General features: G+C 37.3%; 2 protein-coding genes across 3 annotated transcripts in view; one reads left to right on the top strand and one right to left on the bottom strand.

Annotated features, from left to right (window-relative positions):
- The window catches only part of LOC149841877 (putative CoA ligase CCL6), a 34,267-nt gene extending 9,725 nt beyond the window's left edge, over positions 1-24,542 (top strand). Inside the window, exons 2-20 of one of the 2 annotated variants that reach the window (XM_089998749.1) lie at positions 1,309-1,372; positions 1,456-1,545; positions 1,955-2,011; positions 2,239-2,287; positions 10,789-10,865; positions 12,939-12,978; positions 13,071-13,165; positions 17,259-17,423; positions 20,399-20,509; positions 20,605-20,692; positions 20,799-20,865; positions 20,975-21,050; positions 21,134-21,251; positions 21,638-21,883; positions 22,228-22,367; positions 23,046-23,228; positions 23,305-23,424; positions 24,072-24,144; positions 24,290-24,542. In XM_089998749.1, coding sequence (XP_089854875.1) covers positions 1,309-1,372; positions 1,456-1,545; positions 1,955-2,011; positions 2,239-2,287; positions 10,789-10,865; positions 12,939-12,978; positions 13,071-13,165; positions 17,259-17,423; positions 20,399-20,509; positions 20,605-20,692; positions 20,799-20,865; positions 20,975-21,050; positions 21,134-21,251; positions 21,638-21,883; positions 22,228-22,367; positions 23,046-23,228; positions 23,305-23,424; positions 24,072-24,119 — 1,834 coding nt within the window. In that variant the 3' untranslated portion in view covers positions 24,120-24,144; positions 24,290-24,542. Of the gene's footprint in view, positions 1-1,308; positions 1,373-1,455; positions 1,546-1,954; positions 2,012-2,238; positions 2,288-2,402; positions 2,492-10,788; positions 10,866-12,938; positions 12,979-13,070; positions 13,166-17,258; positions 17,424-20,398; positions 20,510-20,604; positions 20,693-20,798; positions 20,866-20,974; positions 21,051-21,133; positions 21,252-21,637; positions 21,884-22,227; positions 22,368-23,045; positions 23,229-23,304; positions 23,425-24,071; positions 24,145-24,289 lie in introns of those variants that run through there. The other variant, XM_089998748.1, reaches the window with a different exon arrangement.
- Positions 24,320-26,056, bottom strand: LOC149841876 (uncharacterized). Its single transcript, XM_089998750.1, has 5 exons — positions 25,669-26,056; positions 25,391-25,468; positions 25,173-25,272; positions 24,922-25,055; positions 24,320-24,812 (listed from the first exon to the last, which is right to left on the bottom strand). The coding sequence occupies exons 1-5, from the start codon at positions 26,005-26,007 to the stop codon at positions 24,588-24,590; spliced, it is 876 nt and encodes a 291-aa protein (XP_089854876.1). The 5' UTR covers positions 26,008-26,056; the 3' UTR covers positions 24,320-24,587.
- Positions 26,057-26,434: the final 378 nt, after the last annotated feature.

The raw sequence follows: 26,434 nt of genomic DNA, 5'->3' as shown, positions 1-26,434 counted from the left end.
CTGTCCTAGATTGTTCGAATGGTATAGATAGTAGGGACTGTTTGTATTGTTTGTATTGTCGATAGACATAACATCACCAGTGTTCTGGTTCATTTGAGATTACAATGCTGAACAGTGCTCATGGTGATACCAAACGATGACTGAAAAAAAAAATTCTGAATCAAACCTGTCAACAGGTTGATACATGACTTGATACACGACCACACAACAAGTTGAAACCGATGTAAATTCGGTGCTGAATCAAACCCACTCCGATACCATGTAAAGTAAATACGAAAATAAAGGGGTGGACTATAATGAGAAGATCTTTCATTAAGATGTACAGGATATATATATACCGCAAATGAGGGAATAACAAAATACAAGATAAGATACAACGACTTCCTAAAAGAGATAACAAATTTCTATAATCTGTTTGCTACCTATATCTTTTTAGATAATCCTTATCTATTGCACAGGTCGGTTTACCCATTTACCTTCTCCAGTAAACGTCACTTTTCATTTTACTTATGAAATAATTGAAATTTGTATGATGTAATCAACAATCCAGAAATCAGTGATATACTTCATCAAGACAATGGACAGAAGCTAAGGAAGCCACAAACAAAAGAATACAATGGTCATTCATCTCAAATAGTTGATTGTTTCTGGATATCGTGGACAGTTATTTGGAAAAGGAATAAACATATTACGAATCGTGGTTACTACGTTTAAAATACTATCCCTGTTGACACGTAAGAATTTACTTAAGCCAGGATTGTTAGCCTTGTTTGAATCCATTAATGACGCTTGTAAATGCAATCTTTCTGAGTCATGTATGAAGCCTATTAAAGACGTCATCTAGATTTTTGGATGAAAAAAAACTCTCATCAAACTGAACGGGATCCGGCCATTGAACTACTTGCAAGTAAGGTCACAATAAATCTTCAAACCTGAAATTAACCGCTGAGATGGGCATATTTTTCTGTTATTTCTTCTATCAAACAAGGAGATTCTGGGCCTTATTTTGGATGTGTGCTCTATAGATCAATGTTGAACACTTGGGTGAACTTCATATTTTTGTCCTTGCTTGTATCTAGAACTGGTTGAATTATTATCTTCGAATTATTTTTGTTAGCACGAATATTTTTTAACCCGTAAAGATGTCTTGATCACTTGGTTTGTTTTCATTCTGAACACAATATACTTGTGAGATCTAAGGAGTGTCTTTAGGTGCTGTTGCTATATTTCCAGATTTATGTATTAATCACAATTTTCCTGCTTCTAGCTCCCGTTATGGATTTATCAGTGATTTATTTACTCTTGCAGTCAATCAGCAAAAAGATACCCTAAGAATCGGATGCTTGGTCATCGCCAAACCTTAAATGGGAAGGCACGGTTGGAAAACATAATCTCCTTTTGTTCCCTACCCATTCTGGCTCATTCACTTTGACAACCTTCTGTATGTTTTTATAGGCTGGAGCTTACGTATGGAAAACATACAAGGAGGTGTATGACACATCTATTCGAATCGGTTCTGCCATTAGAGGGTGCAATGTTCTGGCGGTCAGTTCTACTCTGCATATGTAACATATGAAGTTCTATTGACGACTTTCTTGAATTCTAACTCCTAAACTCTCTGGCTTGCTATTTTTTTTTTTTTGGCGATTGTTGGTGTGGTTAATTTTTTCCACGAGAATTTATTTTCTTTTTTGTGCTATAGAAGCCCTTGTTCTTTTGTCCAGGCTCAAGTCTTTCTGATGAAGTTGTCTGTTTATCTCTTTCCTTTTAAAGATTTCAAAATCATTTACTCAAATAAACCTATGGAGTATATTTTTTTTCCTGGGCATCATATTATCAAAATTTGTGGTTGAGTGACTTCTTTTATTGATTTCATTTATGGTTTTATTTTTCTTGCAGTACAATTATGTCTTGCTGGAAAACTAGTTGACTGAGTTTGCTTTGTTTTGCTCAGGGAGCTTCTTGTGGCATATATGGTTTCAATTGCCCAGAATGGATTATAGCTATGGAGGTAATGTCTGCATTTATGTGTAGATGAAATGATTTATCACATTTGCTTATCATAGGTCCAGCCGGAAAAGAAAACTATAGCTGTCAAAAATGCAGAGCTTTATGTTGTAGTGATTGTGGATAGGGCGTATAGAAGTTTCGACTGTGTATTTATGTTGAGGTGGAACAGGGATTTGTTTTCTTGTTCCTTTTCTAACTAATTTTTACCCCTTAAATTTCCTTTTTCAGGCTTGTAACAGCCATGGGATATACTACGTGCCCTTATACGACAGCCTCGGTAAGGAATATTATGCCCTAACATAATTTATTTTTAGAAATCAAGTGAAAACAACTGAAAATAAAGTTTTTATTCAGCCTTATTTTAACTGGACAAAATGCTCTTCAATTTTCCCTCCCAATTTGCATGTGGAGTACGTTTCTGAAATGCCTAAATTTTTACCTTTCCATTGATCTGTTACACGGAGAATGTTTCAAGAAACAGGTTCAGATCTGCCCCATTCTTATTTTTCTGTTGTGTATAATCAATGTAAAAATCAAAAGAAAATAATTTTTGGTATGTTTTTCTTGGATAAAGTTAATCATTCTTTTTTGTTGAGCTACTTTTTCATGAATTTAAGCTTTCTCTTTTTCGGTGTCGGTATTCACAATGTCATAACTGTAATGAAGCGGATAAAATCCAATACACATGCAAGAACACACTTTCAATCAAGTACAATACTTGATTGAATCACCGATCCACCCACACATGGGTCTAAAGAATTGTTATTGCATATATTTACTCATGAAAATGAGTTGAGAAACTACAAGGCCTTTAAGGCCTATTTATAATACAAAGCCACGTGGGGAGCAGCCCAAAGTAGCTGTTGGGCTGCTCCCAACAGTCATATTTCCCAACAATCATAAATATGACTGTTGGGAGCAGCTCCAAGCTCCCAATACTTCAAAAGTTGAAAAAGTAAAAAGTAAAAAACAGAAAAAAGAAAAATAGATTGTCAGCCCCTAATGAGCTGACACCTATTAAAGTAAAAATACCGAAATACCCTTGATAGGTATTTCGGTTTATAGTTAATTACGTATACATATACATATATGTATATGTATATGTTTATATATATCTTAACACCCCCTCAAACTCATGGTACAACTACCGAGAGTTTGCCAAGTAGGAAGTGAAATCTGGATGACAGTAGCGCTTTGGTGAAAAAATCCGCGAGTTGGTATTCTGATGGAACATAAGGCAATGTGATAATCTTTCGCAGGAGCTCTTCACGAACGTAGTGGCAATTTATCTCAATGTGTTTTGTTCTCTCATGAAATGTATGATTGATTGCAATGTATACAACGCTCTTGTTGTCACAACACAATTTTGAAGGTTCTGCAGTATGAACCCCCAAGTCTTCGAGAAGTTGTCTCAGCTAAACTAACTCAGGCGTAGTGGTCGTCATGGCACGATACTCAGCTTCAGTGGAGGAGAGTGACACCTTCTGCTACTTTTTGCATCGCCATGAAATTAGTCACCTACAAATACACATAAACCAGTGGTTGAGTGTTTATCATTGACATCCCCTCCCCAATCAGAATCAGAATATGCAATGACTTCTATTGAAGAAGAGGATGATAAAAACAAGCCAAGATTAATAGATTTTTTAATATATCTAACAATTCTCATTACAGCGCTTATATGCACTGTAGTGGGAGTATGCTGAAATTGACTAGCAGAATGAATAGCATGGGATATATCAGGGCGGGTAATAGAAAGATAAGATAAAGCCTCAATCATCTGGGCGTTGGATCTTGTAAGGGCTCTCCATCATCTTTTTTCATTTTGGCGTTTATGACTTTCAGAGTGTCGACCGATTTTTTATCCGAGAGTCTTGATCTTTCAATGATCTTTACTGCATATTTAGTCTGTGACAAAAAATAACCACGATGTGAGTAAGCAACTTCTATTTCAAGAAAGTATCGTAAAAAACCAAGATTTGTCATATCAAAGTTGGCTTTAAGCACATCTTTAATATGATTAACTCCCTGCTTATCATCTTCTGTGATTATCATATCATCTACATACAGTAGTAAAATCACCATCCCTATATTAGAAGACTTAACAAACAATGCAATATCAGTAAAACATGATTTAAAATGAAGTTGTGTCATCACATCACTAAACCTATCATACCAAGCATTTGGAACTTGTTTTAGGCCATACAAGGCCTTACCCAATCGAAGAGTCTCCCCATATGCTAAAGTCAGACCAGGCGGAGGATCCATGTACACTTCTTCATCTAGATTACCATTTAAAAATGCATTTTTGACGTCCATTTGAAATATAGGCCATTTCCTAATTGATGCTATAGCAATGAGAGTTCTAACAGTAGTCATGCGAGCAACTGGGGCAAATGTCTTATCATAGTCAATCTCGTATTCTTGACTATATCTTTTTGCCACTAACCTAGCCTTATATCTTTCTAATGTTCCATCATACTTAGTTTTTACCTTGTAAACCCATCTGCATCTTATAGTTTTTCTTTCTTTAGGTAATGTTTGAATCTCCCAAGTTTTTGCTCTTTCTAATGCTTCTAACTCATCATTCATGGCTTTAACCCATTCTTGACGATGCTTAGCCTTATGATATGATTGAGGTTCAGCATACGAGTGAATAGTCATTAGGCAAGATCTATACCTTGGTTCAAAGGAATCGTATGAAACAAATCTAGTAGGAGCTTTTGAAATTCTTATGGATTTTCTAAGGCTAGAAGGGTTTTCTTCTTGGCTTTGCGAGTATCTTTCAAAAGCACATGGTGGATGACCTTCGGTACGTCGAGCATAGGTTTGTAAATTATCTTGAGATAGGTCTATATTGTCAAGACTTCTACTCACATTCTCATTTGCCTCGTGTATGACTTGGCTTTCATGAATATTTTCACATTTATCATTGACTATATAAAAAAGGAATGAATAGTCACAACTCTCTTGGATATTATCCTTAAAAAAACCTTTTTCATTTTCGAGAAACGTAACATTTCGAGAAACATACAATTTGTTTCTTTCAATGTCATAACATCTATATCCTTTTTGGTTTTCGGCATAACCCAAAAACACACAAGAAATTGCTTTAGGAGGGAGTTTATCATTCTTGTTGGTAAGAACAAAACATTTGCACCCGAATACCCTCAACCTTTTGTAATCGGGGGATGTTTTATAAAGCTTTTCAATAGGAAAAACATTTTTAATATTTTTTGAGGGCATTCTATTTATCAAATAGACCGCCGTAAGAGCGGCTTCAGCCCAAAAAACTTTGGGAACATTTTTAGATAGTAGAAGTGTTCTAGTGGTTTCAATAATGTGTCTATGATTTCTTTCGGCAAGACCATTTTGTTGAGGGGTGTACGGACATGATTTTTGATGTATAATCCCATTTTAGTCAAGATAATTTTCAAATTCTTTTGACATAAATTCTCCTCCAGAATCAGTTCTAAAGATTTGAATATTAGTTTTAAATTGATTTTGTATATGACTATGAAATTTTTTAAAATAATCAAATACTTTCAATTTGTGTTTTAAAAAGAATATCAAAGAGTGTCTACTATAATTGTCCACAAACACAACATAATAAGAAACACTTTCTTTGGATACGATCGGTGTTGGTCCCCATACATTCGAATGCACTAATTCAAATAGATTCTTAGTTATAAGATGTCTTGTTCCAAAAGGTAAAAACTTCATTTTACCAAGAATGCAATCTTCACATACAAAATTTTTTCTTTTACAATTTGAAAGAAATTGAAACAATTGTAATTTGGTCACACTAGGATGTCCTAGTCTTTTGTGCCAAATTTCTATATCTTTCTTTTCCACAAAATTAAAAAAAATTGTTTTGGCAATTCAAGATTGTTCATAACATAGAGGTCTCCCCTTCTATGGCCTTGCCCAATCGGCTTCCCAAACTGGAGATCCTGAATTAAACAATCATTAGATGAGAAAACTATTTTGCAACCATAGTCCGTAATTTGAGAAATAGATAAGAGGTTTAAGTTCAATTTTGGTACTACTCTAATATTTGGTACGTGAAAGATAGGTGTTTTTTGATAAATACCAAAACTTTTGATTTTCAAAGATGTGCCATCGACAGTAGAAACACAATAATCATTTGAGTTAAACTTGTATTCAGTCAATATAGACTCATCAGGGGTCATATGAAATGAAGCACCAAAGTCTAGGATCCAAGAGGTCTTATCATGATTGTCACTTGTTGATATAACCGCTCTCGAATGAGGAGTTTGAGATTAAAGCATAGGTTGCAACGCCTCGATTAATTGAGCTAATGATGCAGCGGGAAATGGCGAAAGTATTCATGAAAAGGTTGCCGACGTGATTGCTTCTTAATCAGCGAGTGAACCGGCGCTGTCACGCTATGGGTTGAAGTTGGAAAGGTCCTTTCAACACATGACTGTGCAAAACTCGATATCCAATGGCACGTAGAAGAGGAAAGGCTCGGATCAATGGATCCGAGCAACAACGTATTAACAGGCTGATGACATGCAAACTGATAATGATAATAGTAAAGAAACAATAGCTAATAGGAAATAAATAGAATGTCTGGAATAAACAAAATGTCAATAGCCTGCTGTAGGCTGAGACAAACAATGGGGAGAAAGGCTGCAAAACAACTGACGTGAAACAACAAAGAAACAAAAGAAACAATAATGAAGAAAGAAAGTAATGACAAAAGAAATAATGGACTGACAGTAGGGGTGGCAATCGTGTCGGGTTGGCGGGTCGACCCGACGGGTTGGCGGGTCAACATACCTTAACCCGAACCCGACCCGTTTATTAAACGGGTCGGCTGTGGCAAACACGAACCCGACCCGTTTAATAAACGGGTAACCCGACATGACCCGCCAACCCATTTAATAAATGGGTTGGGTCGAGTAAACGGGTTCTCAGGTTCGCGGGTCGGGTTGTCGGGTCGACGGGTTGGGTTGGCGGGTTGACGGGTCGGGTTGGCAGACGGGTTGGCGGGTTGACCCACCCGCCTAACCCGTTTATTAAACGGGTCAGCCGGGTTGGCATACCCCCAACCCGAACCCGACCTGTTTAATAAACGGGTTACGCGGGTCGACCCGTTTATTAAACGGGTTGGCTTAAGCCCAACCTGAACCCGCCTAAGAGGCGGGTTGGCGGGTCATGTCAGGTTTTTCCACCCCTAACTGACAGGGCTCACAGGGAATACAATTATTAACTAACAGAAAATAAAGAATGACAGTAATAGACGTCAGACTGTAAAGGAGAACAATAATAAAAAAAAGGAAACGAAAACTGCTGAAGAAATGAAGAACGCAAAACTGCGGCTGTGCTTTTCTGAAAAGTTCTCTCCCCTCACGAAACCCTAGGCAGCTTATTTAAAGGACTTTAGTTTGGATCTGGGTCTCGGGTCCGGTCCCAGACCCGAAACATCATCGACGTGCTGTTGGGTCTGTGATGCCTGGGCTTGGTCCGCATCAGCTAAGGAGAGTGAACCGATGCATTTTGGAGTCATCAACTTCACTTATTTCAACCGAAGCCACTCTTTTGTCTTCTTTATAATCCTCCTTCTTTCTTTTGGCACAAAAGGGTTTGATATGTCCCAGTTCATAACAATGATAGCAAATAATTTTTTCATCTTTTTTTGAATCATGATCACCCCTCTTTTCATAGTTGTTGGGATTTCTATCATTCTCATTTCTTATAAAATGAGATGGTTTATAACTCTTTGTATGATTTTTGGGCTTTGACATAGCAAGCATAGATTCTTCGTCCTTAGAAGCGGGCGATCTTTTCAATCTATTTTCTTCCATAGTTAATTCTTCAAGTGTCTCAACTATGGAAGGAACCCCTCCTCTATGAAGAAGAACGCATTTAGTTCTTTCAAATTTGGGCCTAAGCCCATTTATGAATTGATAAAAATGCTCCGCTTTGATTTGATTTTTGCGGAGCTCAACATCTTATGGGCAATGCTACTTTGGCTCAAGAAGATCCAATTCATCTCAAAGGAGAGAGAGTGTATTGTAGTGCTCTCTTATGCTCATGTCCCCTTGAGTCATTGTCCTCACTTTATTTTGGACTTTACAAATATGCGTAATATCCTTAAGACTATGCATGTCTTTAAGGTATTTTCATGCATCACTAGCGAAGTCAAACTTTGCCAAACTAGAATATTTGTGAATGTCCACACTATTGATGAGCCATCCAATAATTTTGGAATGACCCATACTCTATTCCTTCCATATTTTTTTATATTCGGAAATGGCTTTTGCCATTTTCTCTCCTTGAAGCGCAACTTCTTTTCCATTCTTTAATTTTGTAAGGATAAGTTTAGGCTCCTTTTTCGGTGCCGTCAACCAACCCCCAAAACCCCTTTTCCCATATTTTATGTTTTACTATGGATGCCCACATCACATAGTTGGTGTCATTTAGGCATACGGGAATGGAGACTATCAATTCCCTCTCATTCTTCATTTGCAACAAGAGAAAGCGAAATAGAAGAAAATGAGGAGAAAGGGAGAAAGACAGAAAAGAAATGCAATACAAGACTTTTTGAAGATGGTCCGCTTCCCGATGCAACAATCGGAATTTGGATGTATTTTGCCAAGTCCATGATCCTTCTCTTGATCACAATCTTTCTTCTAACAAACGCCCGTTTGAACATCAAAGCTCTAATACCATGTAATGAAGCGGATAAAATCCAATACACATGCAAGAACACACTTTCAATCAAGTAGAATACTTGATTGAATCACCGATCCACCCACACAAGGGTCTAAAGAATTGTTATTGTATATATTTACTCATGAAAATGAGTTGAGAAACTACAAGGCCTATTTATAATACAAAGCTACATGGGGAGCAGCTAGCAGCTACAAAGTAGCTGTTGGGCTACTCCCAACGGTTATAAATATGACTGTTGGGAGCAGCTCCAACAGCTACTTTGGAGCTGCTCCCAATACTTCAAAAGTTGAAAAAGTAAAAAGTAAAAAACAGAAAAAAGAAAAATAGATTGTCAGCCCCTAATGGGCTGACACCTATTACAGTGAAAATACCAAAATACCCTTGATGGGTATTTCGGTTTACAGTTAAGTACATATACATATATATACATATATGTATATTTATATATATATATATTTATATATATATATATGTATATATATATAAATATACATATATGTATATGTATATATATCTTAACTATAACATGGTAAATCAGCGATGATCATTTTGAATTGCATTATGTTGTGAATTTACTGAGATTATTTATTTAGCATTTAATACTCTAATCGCAAGATTAAATGGAGTTTATTTCCGCATTTGGAGAGCCAATTATGAGAAGATATCAAACACCTAAAACTTGAGAGAAATTTTGACATCAAGAAATCTTAGGTCCATACAAAACATGTCATTTGTCATTTAACTCCTTGGGAAAAATATTGCTCTTGGACTGGGTTTTCCAGTTTCATTTTGGTTGCCTCTTCTTGACCTCTGTTTTTTACTTTGTCTAGCAATTGGGACCTTGGGTGGTTCCAAATTTAACTTTTGAGGCTGTGTAGTTGTAACATATCTCTTAATTTATGAACTTGGTCCTCTTGATGTTTTCCTTTTATCGTCTTGGTTTCTAAACTCTGTGCATACTATTCTACCACCTATGCATTAAATTAAGATGCCAAGCCTGTAGATGTTCACCTTTTTGGTCCAGAAGCTTGCAGTAACAGCGAAGTTTGAAGTCATTCCTCTGACTAACAATCATTATCTAGCAGACTAGCTCCCATGTTTGGCTCTAGTCTTAGGTATTTCAATTTCGTTTTCTTTGCCTCTTGACATTTTGTTATTTTTTTTAACATCTGAGTGGGTCCAAATTTCAGTGCAAAATTCTTGAGGTTGAGTCGGTTGCAATTTTCAATCTCTCTTTTAGTCTGAGAACTTGTCCCAAAGAATGTTGACCATTTATGATCTTGGGTTTCTCTGGGCACGCTATTCTACCACCGTAAGCAGATAACATTAAAACACCAAGCCAATACATGTGCACCTCTTTGGTCCAGAGGCTTGGAGTAATTTCATTTGACAATAAAATTGGAGATCATTCCTCTATGTCATCAGTCCTTGGATGAAGGACGGAAAACCATCATGTAGATACCAATGTCTGACATGTAGACTTCCATACTGTCTTCTCAAGGTTACTGTATCTGTTAAGGCTCAGCCTTTTAATCCTTTCAGCTCACATTGTCGGCGTGTGAAACAATTATTTAGGTTAAATGTAGAATAAATAGCCTAATAATCAGGCAATGTAAGCTTCTGCGACCATGAGAAACTATTATATCAGCAACTACCATTTTGCTATTAGACCTTGAAAAGTGAAAGTTTAATATTTAAATGTAGGCAGGAACCTATAGATGTTGAACTTCAATCGAGCACCTTGTTCACTTTGAAATTACTTTTTGTAATATCAGGATAATGAAGTTGTAAGTTGCTTCACGGATTGATCTAGGACAAACCACAAAGTATGACTAGAGAGATACAAAAAATTTGGGATATTCATTTTCTAATTAATACTCTTCTATCAGAAAGTTATGTGCTTTATTTGCTTTACTCAATAAGTCTGTAGAATGGTTAATGGTAATTCTTAGAGTTTGCATTTGCATAGACAAATGTGATGATTACTCATAGCTCTCATTCTTGAAGATCTAGTGATTCAGATATCTGACCATTGGCTGATATGCCGTATTATATGTTATATGCTTGATACAGGTGCTAATGCAATTGAGTTCATAATTAACCATGCTGAGGTTTCAATTGCATTTGTTCAAGAGAATAAGATCCAAATTGTATGTCTGATCTATCCTACCCTGTTATTTTATTGGAAGGTTATGAGCTGTGCATATATAGTTAACTTGTGCTTTTGCGCTATCTGTAGATGGATTGTTATTTTTCAAGGTTCAGTCTGTTGGACAATAATATGTCATATACTTGAAGACTGTTACGGGTCTTTGCATGGAAGCTACTATTCTCATTTTGTTGTATAAGATTCTAAGTTCATATTCCCCCTACTTAAATCAATGTCTACTTCAGTCGCCTTTCTCTATCCTCTACACCATGTGCATTTTCCACCTCCCAAAAAAAAGTGAAGTGCATCTTCATGTTTTTTTGGGGTCTGTAGTTCATTTGTCTCCCTTTGTCCATACTTATAAGCATTGTCACAGATATTGGCAGTATATGGAAAACAGCGGCTTTACAATTCCTTTTTTTTTCTCAAATGATTTAAAGGTTAAAAATTTAAATATCATGAAATTTTCAAAATAAAATTTATAGCGATATTATCGTGGTAATATCATGATATTTTCAGTTACTTTTGCTTTTATATTTCTTTTCTACAGTTTAAATATATTTTCTTTTCTCTTTTATATTTCAACAATTTTCTAACTTTTATTTACATTTCTGCAAATACTTTATTATATACACATATTTTTTCTGATATTTTTATACTTTTTAGAATTTTTAAGTGCCAATAATGTCTCGAGATTTATCGAAAAAAAAGCTATACTGTTGTGAGATTTTGCCTTGCCATACAGCCAAGAATGATATTTTTTACTATAGCTATAAATAATCTTGTAAAACCATGATGGTTTGCTCCTTAATCACCCCTTTGTTTGTTTGCATTCTTTGTCAGCTCTTCCTTTACTGGTTTCTTGGTTCTTCAGAGTCCGATTTGCTGGGTTATGCTATGTGACTCTAACAGTATGATGACATGTGTTGGTTTTTTCTTCTCCCGTCATGATTCATCTGAAATTCCATGATGTTACTCTTAAATTAGCTTGAGTTTTGTTTTGAATGATTGAAATTAAGAGCTCTCGGTCACACACCTGCGATCCTATTTGAAATGCTTCTGTGGAACAGTGGAAGCATAAAATATGTATCTCTTTCTTCAGTTGACTTATTAGTTACCTTCCTCCTCCATCATGCTGCATACATGTCATCATCAGACTCGTTTTCAACAATTTTTGTAAAGGAAACTTGGTGCTGTTACCCATTATCCATTTTGCATTTTGCATTTCTGGCTTTTTTTCACACGATAAGCACCCTTTTTTGTTAATTTTATTGACGTTATTGAAGCTACAAGAGGTGTCGGGTCAAAAGAAAATGTTCTTGGGCGTTGGGGAAGTCTTCGACGTCTACCCTAAATTTAAAGCATCTAAATATCATATACTTCAGATATAATTTTAACATGTAAATAACGGTTCTTGATAAAAAATGATTTGATTTTAAAAACTGAAATAATTGTTTTTTAGACACGATCTATACATAAAACATATACCATGACCTAATCTACACAATCTTTATTGATCTTCATGATAGAGGAAATCAAATCAATTGCTCTGTGAATATAAAATGCAGTCATAAATGTTTTTTCTTATCAAATCTGTATAGGATCATGTAGACATTATTCAATCCGAAATCTCTTTGATAAATTAGTCAAAAAAATCTACTTACAAATTGCAAATAAGAATGAGGATAACAACTCATCAAATCTAGAGGCATTCCCATTTCTAGGCTCAGACTAGAATAATTTAAATTATTATCGGGGATGATACTTTTTTTTTTAATTCACGGGCATGCATGATCGAATTGACACAATTTATTCATTTGTTGGTTTTCATGCATTCACTGACTACGTGTACCTCTTGTGGGCTTATCCATGCAATAACCTCTTGTGTTTCTTCCAAAAGCTCTCCCAGGCCTTTATCCTGCAGCCATTTCCGGAGACAAGTCACTTTTCCATAGTCTATTCTTTATTTTCCTTGACACCTACTGTTCATTAAGTTTTTGTTCGTATTTTATCTGTTTGCAGTTTTTTTCTTCAAACATTGTGCTGACCCATTTTGTTTTTCACACTCATGCAGATTCTTGAATGCCTTCCAAAATGTGCTGCATATCTCAAGAGTATGTAAAATTTGGATACCATGCTTCATGTCTCTGAGTGATTAAAGTCACTCTTACCCACATTAGATCTAAGTGTTGCTTTAACAATTCAGCTATAGTCAGTTTTGGCAAGATTCAAAGTGAACACAAAAAGGAAGCTGAACAAATTGGAGTCTCATGTTATTCTTGGGAAGAGTTTATTTTGATGGTAAGATCTTGGTTTCTCATTGATTTTACCATGTCAAAATTACAAGTTTGGATTGTCATTTCCTTTTTTCTCATACAAGTTTGTGAAAGGTCATGTTAATATGATTCTAAAGTGATTTTATTTTGTTTTATTGTATAGTGATAAATTATTTTTTGTTTTGTCCAAAAACTGTACACTCCAGATTGTTTGTGATGTGATTGGATATGGTTGATTAGTTATGCTGGGCTTCAACCTTGAAGTGATCTTAGCATGCCTGGAGCTCGTCCAACACTACTTCGTTCTAAATGAAAAGGAATCTTGTGGAAATTTCCTATTCAGACAAAAAGCTTTGATAATTAATGACTTGATTTCTAAGTCACAGAGACTCGACAAAGCAGGTGCCGCACCCGCATCGACGTGACGCGATGTGGGTGTGCATGCAGCACCCGATGCGGTCAACATGACCTTGGGTGCGGTCAACGCACCCAAGGTCATTTTCGTCTAATTTTTGAACCTAAAAAAAAATTATGTTGCCCGATCAAAAGGGGCTGCAAAAGAGGTTTGCCCTAATATTCTCCTCTCATCTTCCCTCCTCTCCCGTGCAGCTCCGCTCTCTCTCGCCTCCTCTCCTCCTGACGTCTCGCAGAGGAGCCCAATGGCACCTCCTCCTCTCCCTCGTCGCAGGTACTCTCTCGCTCTCTTGTTGGGTCGGCAGGGGAGGGGCCGAGCCCCCCTCTCTGCTCCCTCTGATTTCTGGGGAGGGGCCGAGCCCCTCCCTGTTTTCGGCGGGGGAGGGGCCGAGCCCCCCACCCTGCTCCCTCTGATTTCAGGGGAGGGGCCGAGCCCCTCCCTGTTTTCGGCAAGGGAGGGGTTGAGCCCCCCTCCCTGCTCCCTCTGATTTCAGGAGAGGGGCCGAGCCCCTCCCGGGACCCGCACCGGGGGGAGCCCCCGGACACCCCAATAAGGGCAAAAACTCCGAATCAGGCTCCACAACTCATCATTGGACTCGATACTATAAATCTTGATGTTTGATATTTATTTGATTGATATTATAAATCAGGCTTTACTTATTTGATTGATATTTAGGTTGATATATTTCATGCATGATGAATGATATTATGACAATGTTAACTATTAAATTATGAGTAAATAAATGGAGTTTCTATTGTTTTTTAATTATGAGCGAAATAGAGTTAACTTTTTTATATAGATTAAGAGCAAAATGGAGTTTTTTATGACAATGTTAACTGTTAAAACTTCAAAATTTTATATATATATATATATATATATATATATATATATATATATATATATATATATATATATATATATATATATATATATATATATATAAGGTGGTTTTGATAATCGTGCTTTGATGGGCTGCACAGACAGTTCAAACTGATCTATCTCACCATAAACAGCAGCATTAGGTTTCCAAAGTAAGCTCTAAAGCCTTACATTGGTGAAAAACCCAAGCAGGTTATATGTCCCCCCCCCCCCCCATCCCGAACAGGGCAGGTAGCTACATCTCATGTTCGGGGGGTCCCAAAGAGCACCATGTATGTAAGCATGTGCAGCTTGTATCCCCATGTTTATATATATATATATATATATATATATATAATTTTTTACATTTTTGCCCTGCCGCACCCCCGCACCCGCACCCACGCCCATGTGACATAGCTTGATTTATATTGAAAACCTTTGGCCTAGTTATGAGGATTGTATACTTTGGGTTGTGACAAGGCTTTCTTTAGCAAATCATTTAATCATTCTTTCAGCTTGATATGAATTCTTTTGTTCGAGGAAAATTGAAAGAGGTGATAAACATGGAGGAAGCCACCTGTGTTTCATGAGCATTATTGGTTAAATCATATGGAAGCTGAAAAGGTCAGTCTTTTGGCTGATACAAGCTCTCCAAGACAATCGCGTAGCTTTTACTGTTCTGAAAGTATATCCCTCATATACATATTGATGATGTTATCATATCTGCAATCATCAGGAAGCTTTTGTAGTCTTCAATTGAAAAACTTGGGATAATTAGTTTTTTTTTCCTTTTCCTCTTTTGGGATAGAAGTTCATAAAACCTTGGAATCTAGATAAAACACAAACATTACAGCACTTGTGCCTCATCTTGAAACACAAATATGAAGAATCACAAGCCTTCTGCAGTTTCAGTCACAGTATGCCCTGCTAACATATTCATTATGAACCTCGTATGTCAATTCATGCACACTCCCATGACTGAATATATGGATGCTCTAAAAAGGACCATTCTATAAACTAAAGGATTTCTGAACCATGCATTTGCTTTATAAGAAAAACAATAAGAATGAAAATGAGTACTTGCTTCATCTGGTGCTCAACGGGAAAGAGCTTATAGTCTATAAGATCAAATTCAAGTTATTCATTATGTTGGGTCAAAATCTTATGTCACAGAGGACCAACAAATATACAAATATAACATGGCAGAGAGGTTAAGCACAATGGTTGGATATATGATGTTGGGTGTTATTGAGGTTTAAGTTTCTCGCATATGGAGTCGACTGTAATACAAGTGGTTAATTATTAATGATAATAAAAATGCACTATCCAATTTAGCTGATCCTGAACCTGAGTTTAGTATCACAGTGAAGGTATCCAGGTTGATCACCATTTGTTAAATAAAGGCTGAATATGCAAAATGAGGCATTTAGTCAATTGTCATTGAGATACTAAACAAAAGATTGGTACGAGTTACTACAAGATAAGCTGTACATATTTATATGTACAACTTGATCTAAGGGACTGTAAGACATAATCTACACTGTTTCAACATCAATTTGTAATTACCATGTAATATAATTTTTGAATTAAGGATATGACTGTGATTGACTTAAACTTGCATTGTCCCGATGCTAATAATGCTTTTCAGTGTTCAATTGAATCTAGAACTAGGACCTCCTGTATCCAGATAGATTTTGCTCACCATCATCAAGCCCTATCCCAAATACAGATGTTTGGCCTGGGGTAGATTCAATCATAGTCTCAACTGCACAGCCTGTGTGTTGGTCTAAGGTGCTTATTTCTTTTCAGATTCTGAATTTCATTGAACAAATAATTAATTTACATATTTTCCCTCTTAAGTTGCAAAGAATTTTATGAAAATGCAGCTTGGCAAACCAGGTAGTCTAGAAATGATGCTTATGCAACTCCTCATCTCCAATCGTCTTCTTTTAGAGTTGTCAATGTCCACATCCATCCATGGGAATTAACACATTCACCATAAATTTAACTCCTAGCAAATTTGAAAATGGCATGGAGATTAGATGCACTAATTGTCACTATGGGAATATCTTTGTAAAGAAAACACATTAAAAGTCATTGCTTGTTTCTGTCACATAGACACAAACATGCTTTGTACAACCGAGAGTTGTGTAGAACTAGTACAACATGGCCACACACGCATGCACACATATAGTATGCGTATTGAAATTTCTTAAAGCAATTACACATGAATACTATCTTAAGTGCAATTTTTTTGAACAATCCAAGTTGAAGATTGTTATATAATATGATCAATGGCAAATTTTAAAATAAAATCATGCAAGTAAACACAAAATACACTATTGTGGATCTTAGAAAGAAATAGATGAAGTCAGGGACATGGCATTGATCATGCTCGATGCGAGTTTGACTGTGTCCATGAAGTACCACGTTCTGTATCAACTATCATGTTGTGTTGACATGAGCACATGCATGCTAAGATAAATGTCTATGTGACATATGGTTGTTTTAAATTTCTGCTAATAAGTGTGTTGTCTATTAAAAGGCCCATTGTGGTGGCAACATGCAAGGAGTCATAGCAGTTTTTAAAATTTTCTAAGGATATGAATTTGTGGTGCAATTGTTAGCATTTACAGATGGCTTTGGACATTTGTTTTAACTGAAAACACTTTACAATAGATTGAGGGCATTCTCAGTGGCTAATTCTGTCACAATTTCGAAAGAAACTGCACTTTTTATTTTCTTCATTTAAATGATTGTTTCATCTTTCAAATAAAAAACATCATTAAATGTTGTCATTTCTTGTTCCTTTATAAAGGAGACAATCTCATATTACCTGTTGCAGGGAAGTAAAAGTTATGACCTTTCCAAGAAGAGGAAAGATGATATCTGCACTATAATGTACACAAGTGGAACCACCGGAGACCCAAAGGGTGTTATTTTGACCAACAAAGCAATGTTAGCGGAGGTCCATTGTATGGATAGCATGCTCCAAGAAACTGATAAAGGGGTAAGTGTTAAAACATGGCTTTAAATGCATTTGTGATGGTGATGTGCAGGAAAAGATCGAGTTAGTACATTATGATTCTTCTTGAAAAAGTATCTTATTAACTACTACTTGTTTTTATTGGCAAAAAACACTCCTTTTTAGAGGATGTACTGCATAGATAAGTTACACAAGTTGTCCTTTTATTCTTTTCCATGTTCATCTTTTCCCATAATTTGTATGTTATAGATGTGATTCATCTTGTGTTTCTCTTATGTAGCTTCCATGCACACAACCTACTTTTAAGATCCCCATAGTGCCAGTAACAACAGCGACTGCACACTACATCGTGAATATGCTCTCCGTAAAGAGAGGAACAAGCCCAACCCGATTGAAGAGATGCAAGCCATTACAAGATAAAACCATTGGTACGAGTCCAAAACAACAGGCAATAGCAAGACAATGAAAACAAATAAACCTAAAATACCTAATTCGAGTTGGCTATGACTCAGAAAGAACATTATGTTTTCTAATTACTGGGGAATGCTAGTGTAAGTGCTCTTGATACGTGACTTGCATGATGCAATTTACACAGGAGAATCCATGTGGGAGAGTTCAAATGGATATCTCCTACTTTTTTACGCTTAAAAGCTATAGTAACTTTGTATTGGTTTGGTTCACATGGCATGTGCTCTTTTCTACTGAGAACTGTAATCCATGTGTACTGTGTACATGGAAAGGGGAAAATTATCTTGGTACCTGGAAAGTTTTTCAAGCACTAAATATTTGTGGGTCGAATAACTCAAACCTTCCCAGAGACTGGGCCTTGGTTTCTATTTCACTATATGCATGAACCAGGCTTGGGCTGATGCTTAGAAATTGGCCATATTACTCAAGCCAAATCCAGAATGCTTGCACTCTTGATACAGTGATGGCGATTCATGCTTAATTCAGGTGAATGCTTTAGCAGCTGTTATACTGATGCTGATTTCTCATGTCATGCTGGCATTTGTTGTCATCTTGGCGTTTCTTCTTCTTTGTAGACAGACTGATAAATGAACTGGGCTGCTCACAGTGCAGCTTAGTGCAATTTGACTATGGGCCTGTTCAAACTTGTTACATGTTTTCGTGGGCCAACTAGGAGAAATTTATTGAGTTCGCCAAGCATAGAAAAGTCAACTTGGCTTGGTTTGGTTGGATAGTCTAATTAAATTAAAATATATTAGATGAAAGAATCCATAAACTGTCCTCTATTAATTGGTAGCTTGGTTGGTTGGTAGGAAAGGCTGTTACAGAGGAGGCCCTTTGTTTCAAGTTTCCTCTATAAAACCCTTATTTTCTTATGATACAATATATTGAAAAAAATAAATTTAATATTTTCATGAAACAAGCCAGCTCAGGCTCGGGTGAAACAACAAGCAAGCCAAGTCCAAACCCAAGCCTGTGCTGGCATTGGGCCTATGCACCCCAACCCCAAACAGGGCTGTCAGATTTCAGTTCTACTATTCTAAGTCTAAAAGCTTTGTATGTTTGTTATGTCAGCAATAGTTAGATTAGCGCTTTTCATTTTTCACTGATTCATTCTCACCCTTTACCAGTCTAGCTGGTTGTCTGCTTTGGACCTCTATATAGACTATAGAGTTGTGTTCCTCATAGAGTATGGTCAAGTTACCTGAGTCATGACTTGAATTTCTCATCCTTTCAACACACGTTTTTGAATCTTGGTTTTTTCTCTAAAAGGAGCAAGGTTGAATGTGCAACGTCCCACCACAAGGAGACGTGCAATGACAGCTCCTACCAACCATGCGGAGCTCCCGTTGGTAATTTTAAACCAGAGTTACCAGAAGCTTCTTAGGTAGGTGAGAAACATGCTTTCCAGAAACTCGCTTTGGAAGCACGATACTCCTCACTTCTGAAACTCTGAGAATCTCGATTCTTCCACACTTCTCCTATGCTTCCCATACGCTTCGTCTATGCCTCCCTATAAGCTTCTTTTATGTTTATGTCACATTTTTTTAATGTTTTCCATGTGCTTCCTCTCACACTTTCACTCACTTCCCATGTGCTTTCTCTAAGTTGACAACCATCATTGTTAGATTTTAATAAAAATTTAATTCTTATTTCTTACACTAAAAAATCATGAAATATAAGAATAGTCATTTTTATTTTAGTTTTTATTCGCTTCCTGCTCGATTCTTATTCAATTCCCATATTGTTTCCTTTTTTGTTCATGTTTCGCTTTAAAATTAATTTCTCGCTTCCTATAAATTTTAAAATGTCTCGTTTCTCGCTTCCGCTTTCTGTATCATTTGCTGCTTCTGCTTCCTAGTCTGGTAACCTTATTTTAAACTGAGGCAAATATTTATTGTTTATGAATTCTAACTTGTCATGTGGAAGCGGATGTGGGAACGTGACACCATGCAAATACACTTGGTAAGACATGACAGTTCTAAAAAATCAGGATACAAGGACATGGTTAACCTAAAACAATCAATCATGAATATCACCTCAAGTGCAAACTCTTAAACAATAATTCTATAATATATATCACTATAATTAAGAACATCAAATAATAAAACTAGGTTGAAATTGAAATGTAATGTAACTGATGACAAATTTTAAAAGAAAAAAAATGCAAGTGAATGCTCATAAAAGGAAATAGATAAAGTTAATGACATAATATTGACCGTGTCTGATGCTTGTTTCACTATGTCCGTGAAGTGTCTTTGTGTGACCATGTGCTGTATCAACATGAGATGCACATGATAAGTGAAGCGTCAGTGTGACAGATTCTAACGCAAATTGTGCTCAAAGGCTCTTGACCTTTCCCTTTGTATCAGCCATTTTTTATATGCATTCATGATACTTTCTTTGTGAAAAAAAGGAATATCATTTTATTAGAGGATCACTAGTTATCAACTTTGGCATTCTTGCAAGGAATCTGGCTGCTGCAGATGTACTTGCAGACTCATTTGCTTGGTATTTCTCAACATCTGCAGGTGACAGAGCTTGATACATATCTCTCTTTCCTTCCACTGGCCCATGTTTTTGATCAGGTTTTTGAGAACTATTGTGTTGCCAAAGGTGCCTCAATAGGATTCTGGCAAGGAGTATGGGTTACTTTGCCATTTTTCATTTTATTTTCAAGCTTTCACTGTTTAATACATGATAAACCTTAATTGCAATATTGCTTCCCATATTTCAGGATGTTCGGTATTTGCTAAATGACTGCCAGGAACTTAGGCCAACACTATTTTGTGGTGTGCCTAGAGTTTTTGATCGCATATATTCAGGTACGAGTGGCCTTTTTGGTTTTTTATATTGTTTTCTGCAGGTTATATGCATTGTTCTTTTATGGAATACTACAGGTTTGTGTCTTGCTTCTTGTGACATTTGTAGGTATAAATGAAAAAATTTCTTCAGGAGGAGCTTTGAAGAAGGCATTATTTGATTATGCTTATAACTAGTATGTTTCCTGCAAAGTTCCTTTCATTAATTAAGGGGTATGCTATTTTTTTGTTCTTTTCTCTTCTCTCATTATGATAATATATGCTGCAATTGATGCATGACATCAGCAAGCTCAATAAACTAAGGATGGGGCTAAAACAGGATCAAGCAGCACCCCTTTTTGATAAGCTCGTCTTTAGCAAAGTCAGTACGCACCTCCTTTAGCAAAGTCAGTTTGTACCTCTTTTGCAAATTCTTTTAATTATGTATGTGCGCTATTTGGTTAGGTTAAACAAGTGTTAGGGGGACAAGTGCGACTAATTTTGTCCGGAGCTGCACCACTACCTGCACATGTTGAAGAGTTTTTGAGAGTCACAAGCTGCAGTGTCTTGGTTCAAGGATATGGTATGATAAACTTTTTATACTTGAAAATAATATTTGATTACTTTTCCTTGCTACAACTGGTGCAAAATCATTGATGAATACTCAGCAATGTCACATGGTTACCTTTTGGATGGCTGATATTGAATTCCATTTAAGCATGGCATGCTTGTTGGTTAATCAACTGGTGAAATAAATAGTAACAAAGCTCCTGTTCGAGCACCACAAACCTGTGATCAATTCTATAAAGAATCTGTTTCATCACGAGTCCAATTTCACTTATTTCACATTTCTGTTGGAAACTAGGATACTTTGTTCTTCTTAATGGAGCAATGTGATTGTGCACATGCAATGTCAAATGCCCATCAGTCAAATATGAATGCTCCCACTGATTCGATTTTAATCAACAGGCCTGACTGAAAGTTGTGCGGGATGCTTTTCATCCATAACAAACGCGTTCTCTATGATCGGCACAGTAGGGGTGCCAATGACGGCTGTTGAAGCAAGACTGGAATCAGTACCTGATATGGGGTATGATGCACTCTCGGACAGGCCAGATGGAGAAATATGCTTGAGGGGTGCAACCTTATTCTCTGGCTATCATAAGCGCAAGGACCTGACAGAAGATGTTCTCGTAGATGGATGGTTCCATACAGGTACCTTTGCTACTTCAATTTGTGCATGCCTTCAACTTCATTTGGAAATTATCTTCAGTTATTTGAGCATACCCTGAACTTGATTTGGAAATCATCCTTCACTATTTGGCAAGGTAGGCAAATAAGGTTTTAACTTTTAACTGTGATCTCTAGTCCCCTGTTTTCTCTGGAATGGAGCAATTACTTGAATCGTAGTTTGGTTATGTAATTATTATCATTGTAGATTTAGGTTGTGCTTAAGCAGCAGCAATAAATTATTTTACTATATGAATAGGAATTTATATTTGAACATCATAGCGTGCTTCTTCAAGTTTTGAAATGGCAAGATATTCTGAAATTCGCAGGTGATATTGGTGAATTGCAACCCAACGGTACAATGAAAATCATTGACAGGAAAAAGAATATCTTTAAGCTGTCCCAAGGAGAATATGTAGCTGTGGAGAACGTCGAGAACATTTACAGTCGTTGCCCTGCCATTTCATCGGTAAGATATTTCAGTAGCCTTGCATGCTTTGGTTGTCTGTTGTTGCTTGCATAAAAAAACTTTTTATGTAAATAAATTGGGTGAACCTTTCACTACAGAAATTCATTCGTGCAAATTTTAATAAAGAAAAAACTTTTGTCTCTCTGGCATGCCTAGCTTGAACGCCTAACAGAAAGGCTGTCTTCCAGGTTTTAGGTTTACCGGACCAACTGCACGGGGCGAACTTGTAAACTTGGACAGAATTTGTGATCGACATGATCAGGGACTTAAATTCAGTTTGGCAAGAGGAAGATCTACAATAAATTTAAAGTCTTTGTTTTTGAGAAAAAACTCCAGAAAATATTGACATATATAAAAATAAAAAATAAAAAATATAACTGTAAAGAAAAACGGAAATGTTAAAAAGAAGTGTTCTTATTGCATTTATTTTATGATAAAAATGATTTACTCTCAAAATAGCTGATGTGTTGAAATTACCGCATGTGTTCCTGGAATGTATTGCTTCGGAAAATATCACAACAAAATCATGATATTTTTGCATAGCTTCCAACTATGTGAGAATGCTTCTTTCCTTTTACTCTTTTGTTGACTTACCTACTGAATGTTCATTATTCTTTTTGTCCTACAATCTTTTTCCCATTTTACCATGTCTTCTGAAACACATTGGACTGCCTACAGATATGGGTCTACGGGAACAGTTTCGAGTCCTTCCTCGTTGCAGTGGTTGTCCCCAACAAGGAAGTGCTCGAGAATTGGGCAAAGACTCACGATGAGAGCTTAGACTTCCAATCTTTGTGCCAAAACCCAAAAGCCAAGATGTACATTTTGTGTGAGCTTAACAATATCGGGCAGCAAAACAAGGTAAACGAGAATATATCTAAGGGCAAGAATATTACCTTTACGGTGAACTAGCTTGATTTTCTTGTTCTTGTGATAGCTTAGAGGATTCGAGATGTTAAAGGCAGTTCATCTTGAGCCAAGGCCTTTTGACTTGGAGAGGGATCTGATAACTCCGACATTCAAATTGAGGAGGCAGCAGCTGCTCAAATATTATGAGGTACTCTGTTACTGCTTATCTATTGAATACTGATCTGCCTAGAACAGCAAACCACCACCATAGCGGCTGCGATGCGCTTCTGTGCATCTTGTAGGAAAACTGTCTGCCATGAAGCTGCATCACATCCATTTATCTGCTACATGTACTTCCAAATGTCCTCTCTCGTGTTGCTAACGACGCTACAAGTTCACTGCTTAATCCATTCGTTAGAAAGCTTAGCGATGCATTCTGAATCTCTCTTGGTTTTTTGTCAGTACTAAGTTGCATATGTTTGACTGTTTGAGGATCCCAAGAGCTTCTGCCCCTTGAGAGGCTTTCATTTCGCTCTTTTTCTCTCGGATTATCATTTTGCTCAACCCATATTATCTGGTTCTTGTTTTCTTTATCTTCCTTTTTGATGTTTCATGAAATTGTCTTCTTGTTGGCATGGTAAAAACCCAAACTGTGGCCCGTTCAACTTGCATTTCTTTCTCTATTCTTTAATTTTAGGGAGGGAAATTATAAGTATCTTTGGTGAATCAATCAACCATTCTCATGCAGATGCACCCAGTCATGGCCCAACCAAGTCAGATCAGTTCATTGGATCCCAAAACTTTCAACCTGACGCCAACTTTGTCTTCTGATAATGTTTGATTTACCATTTGCAGGATATTATTAACGAGCTTTACAAGAATGCCAAGGAAAGTAAAGCTTGAGGCCGTTTAGCATTTTATCAAACGAGTAAGCATGCTTCTCATTGCAACTAGTTCCTTCTTTCAATATTCTCTAACCCAACAAGCCGTTTTAGTAGGAAGTAGAATAAAAAGCAGCTGATTTACCATTATGCTAACTCCGTTCTTCGTGCAAAATTTGATGCACCTTCAAGGCTCACGAATGCAGAAGAAGATAGTAAGACAGAAGGATAAGCTAGGGGCTTGTTTATTGACACTTAGCATCCAAAATCTCATGTTGGTTACAAGGCCTGTTTTAGAAGAAATAAGATTTACAGAGAGAGAGTTGTGTACATGCTTCTCAAGTATGAACGATTAAGATTGTAGTTACATATCTCTGTAATGAAGGTGGTTGTGACGTATTATGAAGTATGAACTACAAAAGAAGTGTGTGAAAAAATAAATAAATGATTAAGTAAAATTGGTAGCTTTCATGCTCTGCACCGGCCACGGCTACCTCTCGGACTTGGTTCTGTGAGTCACAAGTCTTGAGAGAAGGAAGACGCAAGCAGAAGAGACAAGAATTGCTCCTGCGAAGCATGCCAGATCCAGGGCGTTGGTTATGGACACGTTCTGAAACTTCTCCAGCACCCCCACATGCAATATCATCACCACGGCATGCCCGATCTTTGTCTTAATCTCTGTTACAGACTCCATCTTCACCCATGTAGGACGGTTCTGAAGGAAGTAAAGCTCAGTTTCAGTTTCAGCTTGGGTCTAATCTAAGATCGCACTGTGTGTGTGTGTGTGTGTGTGAGAGAGAGAGAGAGAGAGAGAGAGAGAGAACCTTGAGGTGGAAAAGACCAAACAAGTTAGAGCTTGAGTCCAAATCTTGGTTATTTTTCACTTGTCGTGGATGTATGAACAGATCGTACAAAGCCATTCCGAAGACAAGCATGGCTATACCGACGAGAAACATATCTGCATTCAGGCCAAGTGGGCTATAAGTACAAAAGCCTACAGAATGGAATCACGAATAGTAAAGTAGCAGCTAGAGTCTAGAGACTTGTATGCAAAAGGAAATTGAAAGGACGATACCTATGGCTTCCATGAGTTTTAACACCGTTTGCCATTGTTCCGTTCTCTGCCACATGGCATGGAAGTACACAATGGATGTTTGAACTACCATATAACAACCCTGAAACATGAAAAATACAGTTATCTCATTGGTTCATCGTTATCTCGTCTTAATTTTCATCTATATTAATTCCTCCATGAAATCAGATGGTCCGGGATCTATTTAAAAATCGAGTTACCTCAACAAAGCATAGTACGGAACCCAAGAGAGAACCCACGACGGCGATAAGCGTGAAGAATCTGAAGTCGAAAATGATCTGCGAGGAAACCAAAAGCACAAGTCAGAAATTTCTTGAAGTTTTGTAATGTATCATGTAAGCATGCACCAAGTAATTTCTTACTAAAAAATGAATATCTGAATTTCTTCTCAAGCCTATTTCGATTTTTTTTTAATCCACCAAAATCAACTAGCATTTTCACATTAAAAACAGAGAGAGAGAGAGAGAGAGAGAGAGACCTTTCCGATTACACTCTCCAATTTTAGCTTCCAAGACTTCCCCCGCAAAGCCGGCTTGAAGGCCCCGACGGCAGCCACCACATCCGCCAGCAACTCACGCAGATCCATCGCTCCATTTTCCGTCCTCCGGTCGGCCACCACCGCCTCGAAAACTGCCGCCCTAGCCACCGTCTTCTTGGAGTCGCCGCCGGAAACGCATTTTCCGGCGACCCTGCCGTCCAGACCCGACGCTCTTACCGGAAACCTGAGGGAGGAGTGGACGGTGGAGGGAGAAGTGGAAGCAGGGGAGAGATCCATCTGCATGGTTCTGCACGAACGAAGCACTCTCGTGGCCACCATTTTTGTGTAGTTCTTCGGTTTGGTTGGTTTGGTGCGAGCGTTGTGGACTAAGAGAGGGTGCGAATGGCTCCTCTCTCTTTATAGGTGCAGCCGCGGAGTCAGAGGAGCAAGAAGATTCGGAGTATCTTTTCAAGGCGAGAACTCGCGTGTCTGACTGCCCCGCCTCCTCCTTCAAACGGGAAGCCGGACGGAAGTCTGTCTTTCGTGCACCTCTTACATGGGTAGGCAGTGACGATTAATAATGAGTGGCAATTCTGTCGGGATTTTAGGCAGTCAGGGGCGAATTGGCACAGACGAAGCCTTGGTTGTTGGAGAAAATTCAATCACAACGTGCGTCCATTTCTACGAGATGGGGCCCAAACTAATATTACCCGAACACGTTTCATTCGTATATTCGTTCTTTCTTGTACTTTTTGGGTCCAGACTT

Source organism: Nuphar pumila, chromosome 3, assembly GCF_984573655.1.
Source record: "Nuphar pumila chromosome 3, dmNupPumi1.hap1.1, whole genome shotgun sequence".
Classification (NCBI taxonomy): domain Eukaryota; kingdom Viridiplantae; phylum Streptophyta; class Magnoliopsida; order Nymphaeales; family Nymphaeaceae; genus Nuphar; species Nuphar pumila.
Note: the sequence above shows the minus strand (reverse complement) of the source record. Positions and strands in the feature narration are given on the sequence as shown.

Bases quoted from the DNA above. Each gene is read 5' to 3' on its own strand.
- LOC149841876 (XM_089998750.1), bottom strand. From the start codon at position 26,007: ATGGTGGCCACGAGAGTGCTTCGTTCGTGCAGAACCATGCAGATGGAT. The intron at 25,056-25,172 runs GTATCGTCCTTT...GCCTGAATGCAG, and splicing joins AAAACTCATGGAAGCCATAG to ATATGTTTCTCGTCGGTATA. The intron at 24,813-24,921 runs GTTCTCTCTCTC...TACTTCCTTCAG, and splicing joins TTGGTCTTTTCCACCTCAAG to AACCGTCCTACATGGGTGAA.